The sequence below is a fragment of the Lonchura striata genome, chromosome 16 (assembly GCF_046129695.1).
Source record: "Lonchura striata isolate bLonStr1 chromosome 16, bLonStr1.mat, whole genome shotgun sequence".
Classification (NCBI taxonomy): Eukaryota; Metazoa; Chordata; class Aves; order Passeriformes; family Estrildidae; genus Lonchura; species Lonchura striata.
The window spans coordinates 7,874,926-7,895,494 of record NC_134618.1 but is presented as its reverse complement, the minus strand read 5'-3'; the positions used below and the strand labels follow the sequence as shown (position 1 = coordinate 7,895,494).

Genomic DNA, 20,569 nt, shown 5'->3' with positions numbered 1-20,569 from the left:
CAGTAACTCTTCAGCCTATTGGTTATAAAACTAATAATTAGAATCCTGAAAGTGCTTTCACTTTTAGTAGGGTTTCACATACTCTCTACTTGGGGAAGGCTTTTTATCGTTTGACTTTTCTGTTCCTTTGTCAATCCATTTAATAATGTAGAAGTAGTTTCCCCTAAGAAATGTGAGGCCACTGTGGGTGTTTGCCGGCCTTTAAACTAGTACAAACTTTGAATTATTTGGATTCAACACAAGCAATTTTAAGTAATGAATTCAAGGTTTTAACAATCTTCTCACAGAACAAACTTAATGAAATTGGGAGCCTTTTGAAAGCCACACTGACTGAGAAGATAAAGAAGTTTGATGGATACCTGTGGAGATTCAGGAGATCAGTAAGTATCTGTACATGATGTGTGAAAACATCATGAAGTGTTCATGCAGTGTTAGTTAAACATCATTATACTGCCTGCTGCTGTTTTGTTATGCTCAAGCATTGCAGTGATTACTCCTGTGCTCACCTGTGTAAGAAACAAGAAACTTGTTTAATGGTGGAGATTGTGTGTCTCTGCACCAACACTGCGGAGTCAGAATTGCTTCTGAGTGAAGTCAAAGCTTTGCTTGAGATCACTGTGTGTTTTGAAATTGCTTCTTTTTTGGAACCACTGTAGGTGCAGCATGTTGGTTTCCTGTCTGAAGCAGCTGGGTGGCCTTCAATAGCCTTGCAAAGGGCAGCAGGATTCCTGCAAAGTGGGGTTACAGCTGTCACCCAGGTGTGGAAGCAAAGTGGAATTGAGCACATTCTGAGAAGCAGGATCCCACTTTACTTGGAGAAAATTCAAGATGTTGTCCAGCAAATGCAGAATGAATTACAAAGTAAGCAAAATGGTGCAAAACAAGAAGAGGGACAATGTCAGTGCAGGGCAAACCAAACTTCACTGTAAACTATAAAACATACTGAACAACACAAAAGTTTCTATTTTGATCTAGCAAGAAGTGCTGACCTTAGCTCTTAGTGTATAGAGTGGGGCCTTGATGCAATAAGCTCTAAGAAGGCTCTCTGTGAGCACTTTTCTAATGAAATCAGTGGTGAGGCCTTTTCTCCATCACAAGAGGTTGGGTTCAATTGGATGAGAAGAGTCCTTAATTCCTAAGCTGAAGTATTTCTGCTAACAGTTCTCTGGCAAGCCTTTCCTCCCAAAGGGCTGTTCACATCCCTCCTTGAGTTTTTAATGCTTGTACTTATTGGATTTCACTTGATCTGTTTTTTCCAAGCCTATCCAGTAGCCACTAATTCACTGTTCAGCTGGACTGTGGCCCATACTGAAACTGTTGAGAAATGTGGTCAGCTGGAATTAGCTGTGAAAACCTTCAGTTCTCAAAGGGGCAAAACCTCACTCAGGGCCACTTAGCTCTAGGCTCTTCCCTCTCAAAAGTTGAATTTGTTTGGTATCAGCTGTGGCCAAACTGTCCTGTTGCTCAGCAAGAGCAGCCTGTGCAGGACAGCTCCGATGGGTTCACATTGCAAAGCATCCCTTACACTCCTTTTGGACAGCAGCAATGCATTTATAGGGGGTAAGGGCCAGAGCTGAACGGCTCTTTCAGTTCACAGCTCTGCAATGTGCCTGACTGCCATGCAAACACAGCTGCCTCTTCCACTTTTCTGTGCTCCCCCTTCACTTATGCTGGAAGTTGGGTGCAAACAAACAAGCAAAGAGCTGCTTGTACCAAACCAGCTATGGTTTGTCACATTAATGTGTTTGCTTCAGAGCCATTAGCAACTTTGAAAGACGCCTACTATGATGTAACCTTGAAGCCACTGGATGAAGTCTGGAAAGAGAAGACAGAAGAGCACATGAAGAAAATCCAGGCTTTCTTACCCAAGATTGTAAAAGATGTGTGGCTAATGGAACCAATTCAGATGGCATTAAAGGTTGTGAAAGCAGGCTTGGATATGGTAGGTATAAGTCAGTTCTCCATTTCTAATTCAAGGCCTACAAATTTAAGTCTTAGCTTTGAACTATGGATACACAAAAATAATTAACAATTTTTGTTTATGGAAATAGTTCTTTCCACATAATAAGCTTGTGCACAGCTGATTTACTGTTCTTGCAATATTTGTCCTGCTTTGAAAGAGTTACGGCTAGAGGAAAGGTTGTTCTACTAATTCTGGTTGGAATCACAGCAGCAGTAATCTGTCATTCATGTAGCTTTTACTTTTCTTGCAAAGAGAGGAGAAATTGTCATTTCAATAAACAGTGTACAAATGCATCTGGGCTCTTCTAGTTGAAATGAAAAGCATAAAAAATATATAATGAGGCTAATTTATATTATTGAATATACAAGTCCTTTCTAAGCTATGGAAGCACATCAACTTAGTGAAACATTGCTACACTTTAAGTCATGTTATTTAGGAAGACTGTATTTCCATTTCTGTTGTGACTGGAGTCTGTCCTCTGGATATTATTAACCTCTATGTAACAAGACACTGTCAGGCAGGAGACAAATGCAAGAGACACTGAAATGGTATTTTGCATTTCTTGATTTAAAACTCATTTGCAAGTACTGACCCTGCCCTGAAGCCATACTGAAATTGCTTTTATAATCTGTGACTCTTCAACAGGCTACACAGCAGGTGCTCAGGTGGGCAGAAGCCAGGTTTTCTAGAGCTGTGAGCAAGATCCGGAAGCCCTTGCTGAACCTGTACAGTTTTTCACCCAGGTAAATGGTGTTTTTGCAGGATCTCTGCTCTGGGCAGTGTTCTAAAAGGATATGTGCATAGTTATTCTTCCTGTCAGTGTGCAGCTCAGGGTTCTGGACAGCCACCCAACCACTCTTTGCTTGGTCACATCACATCCTAATGTTTATTTCTGTTGGCTGCCAGACCAACTGTGTTTGAAAGGAGCTACTGGGCAGCAAACAGGGTATCAGTGACTGATAACTGGCCTGAGGTGACCTGGGAAAGTGCAGCTCTTGGCCGGAGTAGGATTGTGTTTTGCTGTTCTAACCAGACTACAGTTCTTATGAATATTTCACTTCAACATTTCTAATAATAAACCAACAGCATTTCATCAGTTCAGCAGATAAGGGGTGTGTTCTCTTTGTATTTTACAGGAACTGCTCGGTGGCAGGAAAGTTGCCAGTACCACCTAAAGCAGACCTGTCCCTGCAGCTGGCAAATGTTACCACTTACCTCATTGGAGAAAAACTAATGAGGCCTCTGCAAGACCTCTACAATCTCAACGTACTTGCAGAGTACTACAGAATCAAACGGAGGATGATGGAGAGCCCCTTTGAATGTAAGCCCTTTCAAAGTGCTGCTTGGTTTTGTACCTGGGTCTGTTTCCACTTAGTACTGTATTTTAAAAATTGTATCTGGAATAGGAGTTTACATAGAGATGGTTGCTAATTAATAGTTTTCCCATTAACTTATATATAGTCTCTCTTGTAAGACAGTGATGGTGTAAGATCAACACTCTGGGCAAAGCTGACATGCAGTAACACTGCTCTACTTAATATTCATGCAAATTTTGTAATATTTTACACTTCCTACTCTTGAGACAAGAAACAGCAGGTGGTATTTATCTGCCTTACACGTATGCTCTTGTGAGCTAATACTATGGTTCACTGTGAGTCTCACCTGCTGGCTCTCTGTCCTGGCACACAGGCTTGGAAACTGGTGACTTCACTTCTGCTGCCTCTAGGATGAGCAAGCTCAGCCCTACCAAAACTTCAGCAACAGTACTGCCTGTAAAAGTGTTGCTAAATGCTAAAGGAATGCACTAACCGTCCCAACTGTCCCTTAGAGAGAAAGGCTTTTCCAGAAAACCCTTTTTAATGGTTTCCTCCCAGTACACAAAGGGCTGTGAAAGTAGCTCCTAGTGACCCAATGATCCGAGTCATCTATCAGCAGGGTTTCCTGGATTGCAGCTGTTTGATTCACAGATTTGGAAGGGTCATTTTTGGAGACAATTTTTGAGAATTAATATTCTTGTGTTTTCTGCATAAGAATGTATAATGTGTGTGTGTTTATGAATATGACTGTCAAGGAGTACAATGACAAATCAAGATGAGCTCTAAATCCCAGTTCAAGTGTATCAAAGTTTTATAGAACTCAGGTAAATTTATAACAAAAAATAAATAATTAAATTATTTTGTTTCTGAGAAGTTTGGTTGCACAGCAACTACAGTGTAACTAATTAAAATGTAAGTTTAGTAATGTCACTGTAATAATAAATTGAGAAATTATTTTAAGAGTATGACAGCAAAGAGCTCTGTGTGTTGCAGTATGTGCAGCATTTACTGCTCTGTGGAAAACTCACTGATGTTTCTTCTGAAATACCATTCTCCAGATCATGCTATGTTAGTGGGGACCAAGCATCTTGTGACTTTTGATGGAAAAATGTATGATTTGGCATCTAAGTGCAGTGTACTTCTTGCCAAGGATTTTGTTCACAGTGCTTTCACTGTAATACTAAATGAAGAAACCAGGAACTCAAGATCACTGTATGTGGAGATTAATCAGAGTGTGATCACCATCTACCCACGACTAAAGGTAGGAAGATCAAGTAAAACATTTTTTATTTTTTGGCAAAAATTTTCTTTGACTTACAAATAAAAGTTTTAAAACTTTTAATGCTCAAAACATAGATCAGAAGTACTCTCAGGCAATGGCTTTAAAGTAAGTAACAAAGAAAATCTCTCTCTGAAACAAAACCAGTTTAACTCAAGGGCTTGCCTCTTTGTTCTCTGTATAAGACAGAAACTTTTCAACTATCTTCATGGTCTAAGAGAATGGCACTGAGAGGGAGACTTTGTGCTTTTTGCTCTTTCAGAAGTTTAACACAACCCTGTTCTTAGTCCCTTAATTCTGAGCTAAGTTGGCCTCATTGCACTTGCAAATCCACTGTGCTTTCCTGTGATTGAACTTTCACTAGGACAGGTTTGAAACTGCATTTTCATTTTAAAACAGATATCCAAGATGTATAACTTCTCCTTTACGGAAGAGAACTGCCAAGTCCTGGATCAATCCCTTGAAAACAGTACCATGAATTCGAGGCAAGGAACCAACAAAATAGAAGTATCTGATCAGAAAGGAGTTTCTGTCTCTTGTGACTTTCAGTATGATGTCTGTACTGTCACTCTGGCTGGGTGGCACCATGGTGAGTGCCAGTTATACAGCTGTTGTCAGCTGTTAGTCATTTTTCCTATCTCTCTGAATTATCTGTATTACTGGTAATACCAGCATCTGTGCTTTCAGTTTTTTTCCTCCCTCTTCATTTGTAGACACCCTGGAAATGGCCCTAGACATTCCCAGAAACAGCCAACTAGAGCATGGAATGCAGTGTTCCAGGGAGAAGAGCAAGTTATGGGTTCCTAGTGATTCAATGCTATAAAGCAGACAAAAATCAGAGGCAGCGATACTGCAGTCAGCCCAGACCCAAAATCTGGTTGAGAATCTGCTCTAGAGCAGGCTTAGCTTCTCAGACCTGCAAGACAACTCTAGAGGGAGGCCCAAAATCTCACTGAGTTTTTTGTATACTTGGAATGCATTCATGTACCATCCACATACCCCACACTGTTCTAAAAGTCACCCCCAAAGATTAGCAGAGAATGGATCTGATGCCGTGATGTGCTCAGAAGCCCATGACCAGCTGAGATGTGAGGTGGCAATGAAGGTTGGGCAGCTTCCCCTCTTCCACAACAGAGCTGAACTCTGCTGGACAGAATAATCTTTGGACAGAGCCCAGAGACAGTTGCTGCAATATTCCTGCACCTACTCCTGACAATTCCTATTTCACTCCATTTCAATTTCCTCCCAGGTGTTTCAGCTGGTCTTTTTGGTACCAATGATAATGAAGCTGGAAACGAATGGATGGTGCCTAATGGTTCTTTCACTGACAACATGAAAGAGTTCACACAGAGCTGGCAGGTAATGAGCTGAGGGGCTCCTGTGTGCAGGGTGCTGACAGAGGGCACTGTCTGACACACTGGGTGGCTTAGAAGAACTAAAGTTCAATAGTGGAAACAGCAGCACACTGGATTGTTTTGCTATGTCTAACCAGGGAAAAGGCTGCACGTATTTGCTAAAAACTGTTCAAGAATTCCCTATTAATAGCATTGAATATTTTTGGCTTGGTGGTAAGGTAAAACATAGAGGTGGCTGTTGCTGATTTTAGAATAAACTGATATTGAAACTAAGTTTCTTTGATGTTTTCCTCCTTAGAGCACCTTTTCCTGGAATGCAGGGACAGGTGCTACTAGGTCTGGGCCAAATCTGTTATGTTCATCACTCAGGTTGCAGTCTGAAGTTTTCTTTAGAGCTGTTAGTTCTAGCTAGGTCCGTTGAGCCTCTTAAGATGTAAAGCATAAAGAACAAATAAAATTATCAATAAACAAAAGTTCAGATACTTGTAACTAGCGAATTTGTTCTCCATCCCTACACCACTAAGTATTCAGATCTTTTTGGAAGGTTAACTGCTGCTGTCAGTTACTGACTTGCACAGAAAGACTCCTATAACTATCATAAATAAATGTTGTAACAGTTTTATACCAGAAACATTATACCTCTGCTTAATTAAAGTACTCTGTATCAGCTGCAAATAATCTGAATACACAAACTCACAGCTGTACAGAACCATTTGTGAATGCAACCAAGCAAGAAAAGTAACCTTAACATGCTCTCAAGCCATGTTGACAGGATCCTCTAAGTATAATTTTAAGAATCTACTACCAAAAAGAAAAGGAACCAGCATCTTATTACCACAAAGATTTTGTGACTCTTCCATTTATCCTGTCTCACAGAAGATGTCTGGGAACAGAAATCTCATTTCCAGCTTTATGTCAGTACTTTACTGTAAAAGAGAGAATTGCTTCAAGTATCTGGTACTTCTTGCTGTTGCAGAGATACAGTTTATGAGCTTGCAGCCTATGTTTATGTTAATAATGGGGCAGGATCCCAATATGACTGACCATAGGCACAATTTTCTTAATTGCTACAAATATTAACTTCTAATATACTTATAAAAATGAAAAACTCCCGAGAGACATTGAACAAAGAATCAATTAAAAGCAATATATAAGAAACTTAGTGTCATACAGAAGCAGGGGAGTCCAGGGTGCCCTTCTTCAGGGCCAGAATGGCTGCACTTGCACTATTGCTTGGAAGGGCTCACACTGAACTGTGAACTCTGACTGCAGCTTGTTCCCAGAGCTTTATCACAGCCTTTGTCATGCACTGACCTTGCAAAGGACGTCAGCAAAGCTCCACCATCACAAGGCCAAAGCTGCACAACAGGAAGGGACTGAGTGTCTGACTCCTGCAGGATGAGGGTTAGCACAGAGTAAACTGCCAGCTCATTTTCCTTAGTAAGTAAAATAACTACAATTTACACTTGCTTGAAGAACTTCTTGGTGATGTGGTTTTGTTGTTCTTTTTTTTTTAAAGCCACCTTTACCTATGGATAATCCAGCAAGAGTATGAAGTTTTTTTTCTCCATGAGAATGATCTAGTAAAAGCACAACTTTGACCTGTCAGATCTATATTAAAGAGAACTAGCCAACTACCTGCTATGTCAGCAACTACACACCAAAATACTTCAGTGAATAACGGAATCAATAGCAAAAGGAAACAATAGCTAATCTGTGAGGTGCCTCTCAATATTAATGAACAATAAACATTAGAACAGGGTACTGAGCTGTCCATATCATCCTTCAAACCAGTGCACATTGAAAATCTGAAGAACTCATCCTACTCTGATGTATGCAAAAAAAACCCCAAATACACCAACTTAAGTAATTTTGTTTTCCCAGGTGAATAAGTGCAGTCTCATACAGAAGAAAGAGAAGCCATGCCCAATTACAGCTAAGCAAAACATCTGTAAAGTGTTCTTTGAAGAACCACATTCACTTCTTAGGAACTGCTTCAAAGTTGTAAGTAGAACTTCAGCCAGAAGCACTGTCTTAATTATGTGTCATACTTCCAAGGAGATCACATAACCATTGCAAGGATGTAGAAGTTTAATTGCAGAAAACTGTAGAAGTAAGCAAAACAGCAATCCAGGCAGAAAAGAAGGTGGTTTTATCACCCTAAATATAAATGTAGGTTTTTGAATTGACAGAGTAGTGGCATAACTGCTCTTTAGGATACAGGTCTAGAATTTGGAAACAGAAATAACCTCCTCACTGTTATGAAGGGAATAAAGGATTATGAATGGTCCTAACCAGGCAGGGGGGAGGGGACACAACCCGAACCTCTGGATTTACCTGCAGGTTGCCCCTAACACCTCCCTTTGTACCCAGGTGGAGCCTGAGCCATTCTACACCATGTGTACACAGGACACCTGTGACTCCCCAGCCTTGGGGGCTGCCTGCAGCTTAGCAGCAGCTTTTGTTCATTTGTGCAACCGGAATTTTGTCCCTGTGGAAATCCCTCCACAGTGGTAAGTTTCATTTCTTTTACCACCCTGAATATTCTGACTGCTTTGCTCCAGTACTTACATGTCTGTAATGCAAGAACACATGAGAAAATAAAACTAAAGGAATCTGACTGTGGCCATGAGCAAAACTGATCCTATTCCCAGAAATGCTCTTCTTCCCTCTTGGCTACCTCCCCTTCCTGCTGTCCACTCGTGAGCTCACCAGAGCCCACCCACTGCCCACTCTCTACTGCCTTTCTTATTTTGTCCTAATGTGCTGTGTAACAGAGGCAGAAGGATACCTGCAGAATACTGTGTAATGTCCCCAGGAGTTCCTCCTCTTGGATACTATTTCTGGTTCCATCTTTTTTTGGTCTTAATACTGCATTTGGATTCATATTAACAATACATATACAGACACAAAATACTCAAGACTTATTTTTGTATTTTTAAGTATCCAAAAATGAAATTTATCTATCTTTTCAACCTAGAATATCCAGATTACCAATACTTGTGTTTTAATGCAGCTGTCATCCAGATTGCATTGTTAAGTGGATTCTTGGAATACAGCCAAGGAAGATGAAAAGCCTGAATAGAGCAGTAGCACTTGTTTGAATTTTTTATAATTACAATCCTTTCCCACTTCTGTGGTTATTGTGCCAATTTGTGTGCTCCAAGAGTGGCTGGAGCCCCATGTGCTGCTAACTGGACTTCCATTATTGATACTCTTGCCCAAGTAGTAACTCACTGCATTTTTACAAGATTGCAATGGAAACATTTACACCAAATACATGGCAGAATCACACAGAAGAGCTCATTATGCTTTTGCTTGAAATGAAGCACTTGGGTTTATTCCTTTTATGCTCCATGCTTTGCTAAGGTTTAGTAATGAAGAGTGTGGGGTTTTTAATATATGTATTAGAACATTATTTATTTGCATTTGTAAACTCACTATTATCTTGAAGGACTGATTTGGCAAACAACTACAAACCCATTTGTGTATGCCTTGAAAAATTTACAATTATTACTTGATTTCTTACCCATTAAGGAAGGGAATAGTATTTGCAGATGGGTTTGTTGGCCACAAAATAAAAACCTAGAAAAAGAACACTCGCTGTGTCTGTAAGTGCATCACATCACACTCCCACACACTGAAACAACATTGCGTGTCAGTATCTGCCCGAGCTGTTCCTTCACTCAGCTCCTAAGCAGTGGATGATCAGGACATTTCTGGGTAGCAACTTGGAGGCAGTGAGTGGTTTTTAGCTAGAGTAGTTACATAAATCTTCAACATATAAATATGAAATACAGAGACAAATTTTGTTAAATCTGAGTCAACAAAAATATTCAGTTGAAAACAAAGTTTTAGAAGAGCTTGGTAGCTGAATGATTGCAGTCAGCTAGTGCTGCTAATTTACGTTATCCCATTTCTGAGAAAAAGGACTGAAATGAAGATGGACCACAAGCTCAGTTACCTAGAACATGCTAATAAAGAAGCAAAATACATTGGGGACATACACATGAATCAACATATTGAAGACACAGAATACTTCTTCTCTATTTAGCTTATTTTATATATTCAGTGTTGGACACCATGTTTTACTTCTATCATGAACCAGTTGAGAAGAGTCCTGGGGAAAAAATGGAAGGGTTGAGGAAAGACATGAGTTAAGTCTCTAAATATGTAAACACTCTAAAGAGAAGGAAGTTGAACAGACCAAACTAAGGGAGAATCAGGTTTGACACAATGAAAGAGTCTGTAATCGCTGGTTTAATCACACACAGTAACTGATAACCAGCAACAGTCATGACAGCAAAACAGAAAGTGGCTGTCAGCAGAAACTACCTCTGCACTATTTCTTAGAAATTCATGCTTGTCAAGGATCTTCCACTGAATAGCTGAATCCAGACCTCATAAACTAGAAATAATGCTGCCCTTTTCCTCCTAAATGTGAATTTATCAAACATGAGAGAATCTTACATCTTTATTTCAGTTTAGTGATCTAAGATAAAACCATATCTAAAATGCTGGAGTACTTTCCCCAGTGTTTTGATGTCATAAATATATCTGATGCTATTTTCCCTTCAGAGATTTTTTTGTATTTCACTGTAATGACAGGTTGCATTACATGTGACTTGTACTTACTTATCACTTACCTGGAGTTCATCTCTTCTTTGTTTCAGCTCCAGCCAGTTCTGAATGGCAGATACCAGCCCTGAAGATGGAAGAACCTTTCCAGTACCCAAAAGGGAACAGTTATTTTAGGTAGGCAAGCTAGAGGCAAGAACAGGGAAAGAACAGTAGATGTGTTGATGCATTAGTGTTAACTTTGAATATAGTGAAGTATATATAGTATAAAAGGAAAGCTTTCCACCCAGAACCCCTGAGGGCAAGAGGAATTATTTCAGTATATTGACAAGAAACTATAATCAACCAAAAGATATTGGAAAGTAGCAGTTACTCTAAAAAAATTCTCCCATTCAGTGGCAAAATTACCTCTCCACAAGTCTTGAACCACAGCACAAATACACTGAAAAGCTGAGAAAAGCTCTCTTCCAGCTCAGATTAGTACAAGTGGACTACTTTGTGAAAGCAGCATCATCAGCTTAGAGTCAGCAGAAATGCTGACTTCTTTTTTCTCCAGAAATGAAACTCCACTGTTCAGTTGTTCTGGAGAAAGTTATCTGGGAAGTGCTCCAACACACAAGAAGGCCAAGACAGAAATAAGATGGGTAAATAATGGAAAGCAGCTAATAATTTTCTCATTTTTGTGCTGATTTTTCCCTTTTTAATGTATGCACTGTTAAATGAGAAACAGCCTTCTTAGTTTCTGTGCACCAGTTGCACATTTTCCCTTTGTGTCTTTAGAAACCCGTCAGCAATCAGTTGCTGTGTTGAGGGGTGACCAAGATCTACCCTACCCATGAAGTACCGTTAGGGTGTTACAGCTACTGCTGTGTGAGTGTCTCACCTGTTAAATCACTTTCTGTATTGTAGGTCACTTGATTTAAAATTTGCATTGCCTTCCTCCACACAGCTGCTTGGAATGCAGCTACTCCTTGGTAAAAGGTAATGCTGCAAATGCAATGTTTGCAAAATATGCAAACATTGAAATAAAGGTATTTCCTACTATGACATTATGCTAATAAACATTTGAAAGCATTATTTTTAAGCTGGAGTACATTTTTATTGATTATTTGTAACAAAGTTGCACTGACCTCTATGGAGGGTTGGTACTGGCTGGGTTTGACTGGCTCACAGAAAAAGCAAACAGCTGCCTCTTATCTTGTGTATGCTGTGCTTGCAGCTGCACTCATTTTCTGAACACTTATTCTCTAGCTTGATACTAATTAAAACATGATTCCTACATTAGTCAGGAAAAAATCCTGCAATTTTTAGGATTCCCACACACCTCAGATGCTAGAAATCAAGTCTTCCTGTGTAATAATGTTACACCTGCACCCTTGTAAAAAGCCAAAATTCTATGAAATATTTCTGGAAGTTACAGAATATTTACACCAGTTACTGATTAAAAAACACATATTTTTCTCCCCAGTCACTGAGTGTCACTTCACTCCCCAGCTAAGCACACCAAGTACCTCTGAAAAAAAATCCCGTGGTGACAATTTCAGAAACAAAGAAAAATATCAGCAAGTAGAGCAAAATAAGAAGAGCTCAGTTGGCAATACAGAAATACAGGAATTTAACTTAAATGTTAATTGTAGACAGCAACACAGCTGGACAGACATCAGGTCTCCTCTAAAAGCTGCATATAACTTATCACTTGTACTAAAGAAGCCATTTAACTACCAATAAACATTTTTAAACATTTTGCTCAGTCCAGTTGTTTGTATCTCTGAGCTGTTCCTAGGTTCTCCACATGCACAGCTGCTGTCTAGATACTCTTTCGAGCCAGGAACTTGTACAGGCCCTGGACACACCTCCAGCCCTGAAGCTCAGCAGGAGCAGACCCAGTCCTGTTCTGACCCTAGAGCCACAGACCAGCTGGAAACCCTGCTGACCCCACAGGCCAGCCCAGACACCCCACTGACCCCATGGGGTGGTCTGGACACCCCACTGACCCCATGGGGTGGTCTCACACCCCACTGACCCCATGGGCCAGCCCAGACACCCCACTGACCCCATGGGGTGGTCTGGACACCCCACTGACCCCATGGGCTGGTCTCACACCCCACTGAGCCAGGGTGGACACCCTGCCTGCACACAGGGCATACACGAGACACCACTTACACTGAGCAGGGCCAACAGAGCCACCATCAGGGGTGAGGAAAAAAAAAGGAAAAAAAACTCCAAATGACCCCACACTTAAATGAAGGGTTCCGGGTCATGTTCATAAGTTTAGCACTTATTGATAGCTGTCATGAATAAAGCCTCATGTCATGCTTCTGCACTGGCAGCTGTGCCTTTGCTCCCTGCCTGACTCTGCTGTTAATGCAAAGGCAAGTGCTCTGTCACACCTGCTCACCAAATACCTGCCCACAAACAAAGCAGTGTCACAGGCCATGGGGCTCTTCAACAGAACTTTCACAAACCAATAACACCATCCAGACCATCATCCAGACTGTTTTTAAGTATGCCTTCTTTACTGCATGTTAATGTCTCACCTGGGGAATTAAAAAATTGACCCCACACATCACCCTCCTGCCTAACAGAGGCAGCTCCTATCAGCAAACACAACACCAGAGTGACAGGGGGATGTGGGGAAGCCCATTCCAGGTGCACCTGGAGGGAGGGACAGCAGTGTCCCTGCAGGGCAGTGTGCCAGCTCCACACAAAACAGCCCTCAGGTCAACTGAGAGGCCTTTGTGCTTTCTCATGAATGAAGGTCTGGAGAACAATCACCTTGGAAGGGTTTGACCAAAGCATTTATCAGATCAATCCATCAGCCTCAGTATTTCAAAACTGGCTTTTATCTCTGCACTAGCCCTGGCTTTATCAGGACTAAACTTTCAGTAGATAACTACTGGCAGTGCTGCACATTATTGAACACCTTGACTGAAGTAATCCAAACTGTTTATGCCTCAGATGCAGGTCATGCAGTACATGAATTATGTTGTCATATGGCAAATACATAATATGCACTGCATATCTCATGGATCTCCCCACCACACAACACGTAGGAATTTCTGCCTCTGTAACTCCTGCTGTGAGAGCATGTTGAACACACCAGTCCACACCAGCTGTCCTTGCAAGCACACACAGGTTCGGTCATGCTTCCCAGCCTAGTTTTAGTGCTTACAACTTACTTCCAACATGTTCTTTATAAAGAACCCTCATGATCTATAAAGTTCACAGAATTTCTGCTTATTACACCAAGTTAACCCCAGAAGAGATGTAACAAGAGCTCAGCTTTGCTCTCCTCCTCAACACAGGCCTAAACAATTTCCCTTATCCTGTAACTCCTTAGTTACATACTCTCCTGTACAACAGCAACAAACACCACAAACCCATGTTCTAACTGCAGAATGTGAGACACAAGGTGAGGAAAAGGGAGAATTCCCAGTACCCAGTAGAGCTGTACAATGCTCAACTGTGAAAATCCAGAAGCAAGGCCCATCAGCCCAGCCTTAAACAGCCACCATCAGCCTCTCATGAGGTGAAGTACAACACTCACCCTGGCTACAAGTGTCTTTTGCTTTGAACTCCTAGGAAAATAATTTTTAATATGAACCAGTTACCAGCTGATATGGTGGTCACATGGATTATTTCTGAAGGCCACAGCACTCCACAAGTAGATCTTTTTCAGTATTACAAACAATAAATAAACCCAGACTGCCACAAGTCTTTATCTTTGTATGTCTTGGCATTTCATCAGCAGGCTCTCAGGAGCACAGGACTTCCACTATCCAAGTGCTTGTGATGTGGTCTGGTTTGGAACACCATACTCAGGACTGGAATTGTACTCTGAAATCCAGTCCTTAGTCTGCAAAGATCTAAAATCTTTAAAGGATGCTACTCAGTTTCCACATGCTTTGAAAACCTAGTCCCACAATTTAAAAATCTAATTACCACCACTTGATTCTCATCTTGAGTTGTAGATCATTCAATCACAGATTCTCTTCTCTTCCAATATGCATTCCTAATTAACATAACTCTATTGCTGGACAACACAGTCCCTAATCAAAAAGCCATTCCACACAGATATTGCAATGCATTCATCAGGACCCAAATTCTCTTTAGACAAGATGGAAAATAAAGATAATAAATAAAACAATGTAACATTTCTCCTTTTTATAGGTTTCTTGATGTGATTTCATAGTTTCTTTTTATCAGAAAAGGAAAGGTAATAACAGAAAAGAATTCAGAATTATTTAAACAGTTAAAAATAGCATACACTGGAAGCAAAAAACCTTCAAAAGAAAAATACACTGAGGGACAGAATGTTTGTTTCTAGAGGTAAAACGTATTTACATCTTGCACCTGGAGAACCTATTCCAAGGAATCCTGCATCACATCTTTTCATTAACTTCACTTCACTGGAACAGAGGGCTCATTACCACTTTCGGTATTTCAGAAACTAGAGAGGTATTTTAAGTACAAGACACTGCTAATTGTTACCAAGAGACACCTGTCTTACAAGTAGTTTACAGACATGGTAATTACTAAAATAGAAAATACAGGTGAAAGCAATTATTTCCAAGCACAGCCTAAATGGATTGAAACACATTTTGCCTTGAGGCCAGGTACTGAGCTCACCCTGGTAACACGAGTCCTGTGCAGCCCTGCTGTAGAACAAACGCCTTAACACGTGCTCCCCCAAACAGCAGCTAACACACACAGAAACAAACATACAGCCTTTTTAATAGTGTGGACATCTTAATTAAAAACATCAAATAGGCACTTCTCGAATATGCTGGTATCAAACCAACTGGGAGACATGAGCTGTGATTATTATCAGATAAGCACTGGTCCCTATGCTTAACTGAGCCCAACGTCTCACTTTGGTTTACTCCAGGAGTGCTTACACAGAATAGACCAATGTTCTGCACCAAAAAGCCAAAGAAAACAAGTTTCCAGTTATTTTAGGCAGAAAATAAAAGTATTAGGGGATGACTCTGTGCAAATCCTCCACTTCAAGGTTCCACATGTTCTTATGGATGGGGTTTTCAGAGAGATCTGTCATCTTTATTGCTCGAAGAATGGGCTCCGGACTGCAGGACCGCACCACACCCATCACCATTACATACTTCCCTAAAAAAAACAAGTAAGCATTTAATTCAATTAACCTTTGTATTTCATTTAAATTCATAAACCAAATTACTTAAAGCCAAGTAAACAGTGCAAATTGAAGATGCTGGTACTTGTAAGAAAACTCAAGGAACGAAGATTGCTTAGAACTAAATTTCAGAAAAAGGCTTAATTATCTGTACAGCCACTTTTACGGCCTATTTAACTACATTCCCACATACCGTAAGTGCCAAACAAACACAAATCTGTCCTGCTTTGTGAATGGACTGAGGACAGGTCAGAAGTTTTAAGCAATGTGCCTACTGTGTACCACAATTTCTGCAATTCTGCAGACCAACACCTCTCCAATTGAACTGGCAGTTCTGGTGAAGAGAAGAGAAGGGAAATAAAGCAAAAAAGAAAGAGAAGAGAGAAACAGGAGAAGAAGAATCTCTCTCCTTGCCCAGGGCCTCCTGCGGGGGCCCGGCCGGGCGGAGGGGATGTGCGAACCACGCCGGAGCGGCACGGGAGGGACAGCGGCACGGCAGGGACAGGACAGCGCCCCCGCCCCGGGGCTCCCCGCCCCGCGGTACCTGCGCTCAGGCACGGCCGGCCCTGCGGCACCTGCTCCACGCCCAGCACGGTGAAGGCGCCGCTGCCGTCCTGCAGCCGGGCCGAGCCGCCTTGGGCGCCGCGCCGCACCTCCAGCACGGTGCCCTGCATCCACACGGCCCTCAGGGGCAGCGGGGCCCGGCCCGCCGCCGCCCGCCGCAGCTCCCAGCTGCCGCCCGCGCCGCGCTCCGCCCGCCGCAGCTGCGCCGCCAGCACCTTCACCGGCGGGCCCGGCGGGCCCGGCGCCGCCGCGGCCATGCTGCGCGGCGCTGAGGGCGCGCAGCCGCGGCGGGCGGGGAGCGCCCGGCCCGGCCCGGCCCGGCCCCGAGCGGCCGCAGCCGCGGAGCGGGAGCCGAGCGGCCCGTGCGGCCGGGCTGTGGGTGCAGAGCCGGGCACTGCCGGGGCCGGCTCCGCCGCCTCGGCTGCCCGGCGGCTGCACCGTGCGCCGGCCCCCGAGCCACCGGCCCTCAGCTGCAGCAGCCCAGAGCCCGAGCGGCCGTCATTTTACCGTTCAGGACCGGCCCCTTCCCGTGCCAAAGGCGGCGTGGGCGGTGACTCGCCGCTCTGTTCGCTTGCTCTGCCCCTGGCCCGCTGCTGCAGCCAGCCCGGCCTCCCGCCCGCTTGCCGGGACGGGGCCACGGTGCTCACCTGTGAGTTGACGGAGCTCCGGTTTCGTGAGAAAACAGGAAAATGCACGCACTGATTTTCCCAGGGATGCTCTTCTGGGGAAATCGGAGCATTACGCACTGAATCCATGGGCAGTTTTAAGATGGGAGACTTGAATTCCAAGGCTTTAACGAATTTATTTACTGTCTGTTTATATTGCCTTTGCTGCAGTCTGGTATTCTTGAAATGTTATGGTTTATTTTGGGTGGGTGGGTTGACATTTCTTTTAAAAAATAAGCCAAGAAATAAGCTAATGAAGAAACAGGAGTCTGGAACAAGACAATAATCAGGAAACTCAAAGGGGTGGGTTAATTACTTTCACAAGTCCTGTTACCTACAAAAGTGCAGAATGGGTAAAAATACACTGACTGCAGTCATTCTTCTTTAGAAGAGCTTTGGTTCTCCATTAAAATAGGCAGTTACTTTATTTTAAAAATCAGGTTTTGTCCTGAGCAACAAAATACATCAAAAGGTCTTTTTTCCTATTCACCCATCATGTTGTGAATTATTTATTCAGTTTGGGTTTTTTTTTTTTCCAAATATATTTTCTGTTTGGAGACATTCTGTAAATGGGACTGTATTCTTTTTATAGTGTAAGGAAGCAGTTAATTTTTTGTTACCACTTACAGTAAGAATAAAACATAATATTGGTAATAACAATAAAAACACTGACATCTAAGTACAATACAGAACCATGTAATCTGGCAATCAAATCATATAGCTTACAGGAATAGAAAGACATTAGATGGTTACTGTATATGAATACATGATTTGAGCAAGACTCACAGGAGAATATTTGTAATTTATGCCCTTAAGCTGCAGTCACTTGACAGCATCAATATTTAGTTTCACATTAAAAAAAAATTGTGCCAAATATTGATAAAAGTATTGTATTCCTATTTGTTACTGCATAATAGGAGTGTCTAAAGCTTATTAAGCCATTAAATCTACAGATCAAGGCAAGACCCCTACAAGAGTGTAATCTTCAGGAGAGACTAAAAGGTCCATTTTAAAAGATTTGCCTTCAAGAAACGGTGTTATAAGAAGGGCAAAAGCACTGGCAACCTGCATCAAGAGATGGATTTGTTTTCCTAAACCAGAAAATCCTTATCTTTCAGTAAAATGCATAGTTATGCTGAATTATGTGCAAAGCCCTTCCCCAAGACCTGGTGCAGCTCAGCACAGATGCATTCTGCAGCTGCAGGGAAAATGTCTGAGGCCTCAACAGGCTTGTTCTGGAGGTGACCCCACAGTGATCATCCTCTAAGGGTAGCAGAGGAAGCTCAGCACACAGCTGGGAAAGGCACAGAGTTGGTGGCTCTAAATGACACTGGATTAAACACGAGCAGATTTTTTGAGAGCACGCTTGGTAAATGTTTTTTTTTTTGGTTTGCACAGATTAAAAAAGAAGGAATCAGTCTCCTGCCTGCTACTACAATATGCACCTCACTTCAAAGCAGTGTTCAAGGACATTATTCCTCAGGCTGACATGCAAAGGAGATGGTCACAGCATGGGTGAAAAAAAAGGTCAGACTACACCTAGACAGCACAGTCCAGATGAAAGCAGGAGTCAGGGCTCCCTCAATTACACTGACAGGGTTTTTTTTGGTATGGTGCCAAGAGAACTTAGAAAAGAATTTGACCTCAGATCTCTGTGAAAAGAGATTTCCAAAGAAGCAGCAACTTGAAATTTTCTGTTGAGCTCAGGCCTTTTTGTGCTCACTGATAGTGCTACTTAAAATGGAAGTAATTTTCTGCTTCTCTCCCTAATTTTGGTAAAAGGCTGATATTACAGAAGCAGAAAAATCCTTTTTTCCCTTGGCCAGGAAGTCTGATCTTTTACAGCCTTTCATTCTACCCAAAAGAGTTTTAAAAAAATCCTTCTTTCCAGTCCACTGGCCAATGTGCATAGAACAGGTTCTTCAATTTTGTTTTTCTTTCCTAGTACTGAGAAGTTATGAAATGGATTTCAAACAAATTTTTAATTTTTTTTCTAGGATTTGCAATCCAAATAATCATGAAGTTTTTTTCCTTTAATTTTATTTTTAATATTTTGTAAGAGCTTACTTTAGGAATAGAGCTAGCTGGGAGCTCCACAGTGACTGCAAGAAATGTCAGAAAATGTGGAGCTGAAAAATACACAGATCATAATGGCCCACAAATGTCTGAATGGCCCAAAAACGTCCGTAAAACAGATCCACAAAAGACCTTGTCTCTGGTCAGCCCAGAAACTCAGAGCATTCAGATTCAGAACTCAGAGGATGTGACTGGAGCAGGCCAGCACCTGCTCTATTCTGGCATCTCCAGCAACAATGCCTGCCCACAGACAGAGTAAACTGCAAAAGGATATGATTGAGCCTTTCATATCCTCATTCAGAAAAAGGAAGCAGCACATGGGAGCTCAGCATCACTGAAGGAAGATGTGAAAACAATCCTTTGCAATAATTACTCTGCAAGTGAGGGCTCTGAGACTGTTTTCCTTTCCCTGGCATTCATATGAAACTTCACTGAAGGATAGCTTTTAGCACATACAGTATCAGGTTTTTCCTTTAAGAGACCCGTCATCATTTAGACTTATTTTCTTACACTGCACACAGAACAATTTGACACAAACACAAAAATATAAAATTCAGTTGTTCCTGGTGTTTGTTTTGTATTCCATAAAAGATGCAATGTGGATGGACATGCTAACTGAAGTCTAGAAAAACATCTTCATCCCTCAAGGTTGTTTTTTTTTTTTTAGACTATCTCATCATCACTGAATTTAATTAATTATTTTAAATTAATGGATCAATGAGTTGGAATTAATGGGCTGGAAGTCAGTTGTATTTACATCCCTAACATGAGCTTCAGCTTCTTGTAATTTATGCTTTGGGACAGAGCAGTCTGGCAGATGGATACTAAATTGTGTTTGACCAGGAATTTCATAAGACCTGGAGCCAGCAAAGTCATATGCTGAAACAGGAAAACTCTAGGTGCAACCTGACAAAGTTTTAATTAGGAGGTGGCTCTGAATAAGTGGTATTTTAGATGTGACTTAGGGCAGGTAAATGTGAGCAACAGACATCAGAACCCCACTACTTACAACAACAAGAAGAATCTGGCCTCTCCCATGGTGTCAAGCCAAAACCTGCACTCAGAGTGACAGAGGAATCACCCTAAGATATGGTGACCTCATCTTGTGGCAAATACCATCAACCAAAGCATTAGCAAGGCATGTCCCAGTGCTCTTTTTCCCTGAGAACCCAATACAGATGCTCTGCATAGCATGTGAGCCTATGCTTAGAGGAATCTGTAGAGGATTATGGCAAAAGCCTTCCTACAGCTGCCAGGAGCTGCCAGCTACATCCAGCATGTGGAGAGGAAAAACAGCATCTCCTCAGAGAGTTGGGGGGAAACCTCAGCTTGTACAGCCAGCCTTAGCATGAGAAATTATTTAATTGCTCCCACTGGCGTGCAGACTTACTCAGTTCCTGTCACTTGCCACACATCCCTGCCATGGGGCCTGCAGGCTGTGAAAAGAGCAATGCTGTCCTGCTTAGCTGACTCATTTCATTTACAAAGAATACTTAGAGGAAATACTTACAGAACTGCAGTTGTGTTCTGCAGAAGTGGGTGTCACCTGTTGGTTTCTTTCCATGGTATATATATATGCTGGCATGTAAATTAAATAAATCAGTGTTCTATGGAATAGGACTAT

General features: G+C 41.9%; 2 protein-coding genes across 2 annotated transcripts in view; one reads left to right on the top strand and one right to left on the bottom strand.

The window, feature by feature from the left end:
- Nucleotides 1-10,660, top strand: part of LOC110474526 (uncharacterized) — a 72,414-nt gene extending 61,754 nt beyond the window's left edge. Inside the window, exons 54-64 of the mRNA XM_077786946.1 lie at nucleotides 288-380; nucleotides 657-861; nucleotides 1,755-1,942; nucleotides 2,609-2,706; nucleotides 3,100-3,284; nucleotides 4,338-4,540; nucleotides 4,958-5,147; nucleotides 5,808-5,917; nucleotides 7,798-7,917; nucleotides 8,287-8,426; nucleotides 10,587-10,660. Coding sequence (XP_077643072.1) covers nucleotides 288-380; nucleotides 657-861; nucleotides 1,755-1,942; nucleotides 2,609-2,706; nucleotides 3,100-3,284; nucleotides 4,338-4,540; nucleotides 4,958-5,147; nucleotides 5,808-5,917; nucleotides 7,798-7,917; nucleotides 8,287-8,426; nucleotides 10,587-10,602 — 1,548 coding nt within the window. The 3' untranslated portion in view covers nucleotides 10,603-10,660. The remainder of the gene's footprint in view (nucleotides 1-287; nucleotides 381-656; nucleotides 862-1,754; nucleotides 1,943-2,608; nucleotides 2,707-3,099; nucleotides 3,285-4,337; nucleotides 4,541-4,957; nucleotides 5,148-5,807; nucleotides 5,918-7,797; nucleotides 7,918-8,286; nucleotides 8,427-10,586) is intronic.
- Nucleotides 10,661-14,645: 3,985 nt separating this feature from the next.
- On the bottom strand, nucleotides 14,646-16,461 carry RMI2 (RecQ mediated genome instability 2). Its single transcript, XM_021538022.3, has 2 exons — nucleotides 16,185-16,461; nucleotides 14,646-15,615 (listed from the first exon to the last, which is right to left on the bottom strand). The coding sequence occupies exons 1-2, from the start codon at nucleotides 16,459-16,461 to the stop codon at nucleotides 15,467-15,469; spliced, it is 426 nt and encodes a 141-aa protein (XP_021393697.1). The 3' UTR covers nucleotides 14,646-15,466.
- Between the last annotated feature and the right edge of the window lie 4,108 nt (nucleotides 16,462-20,569).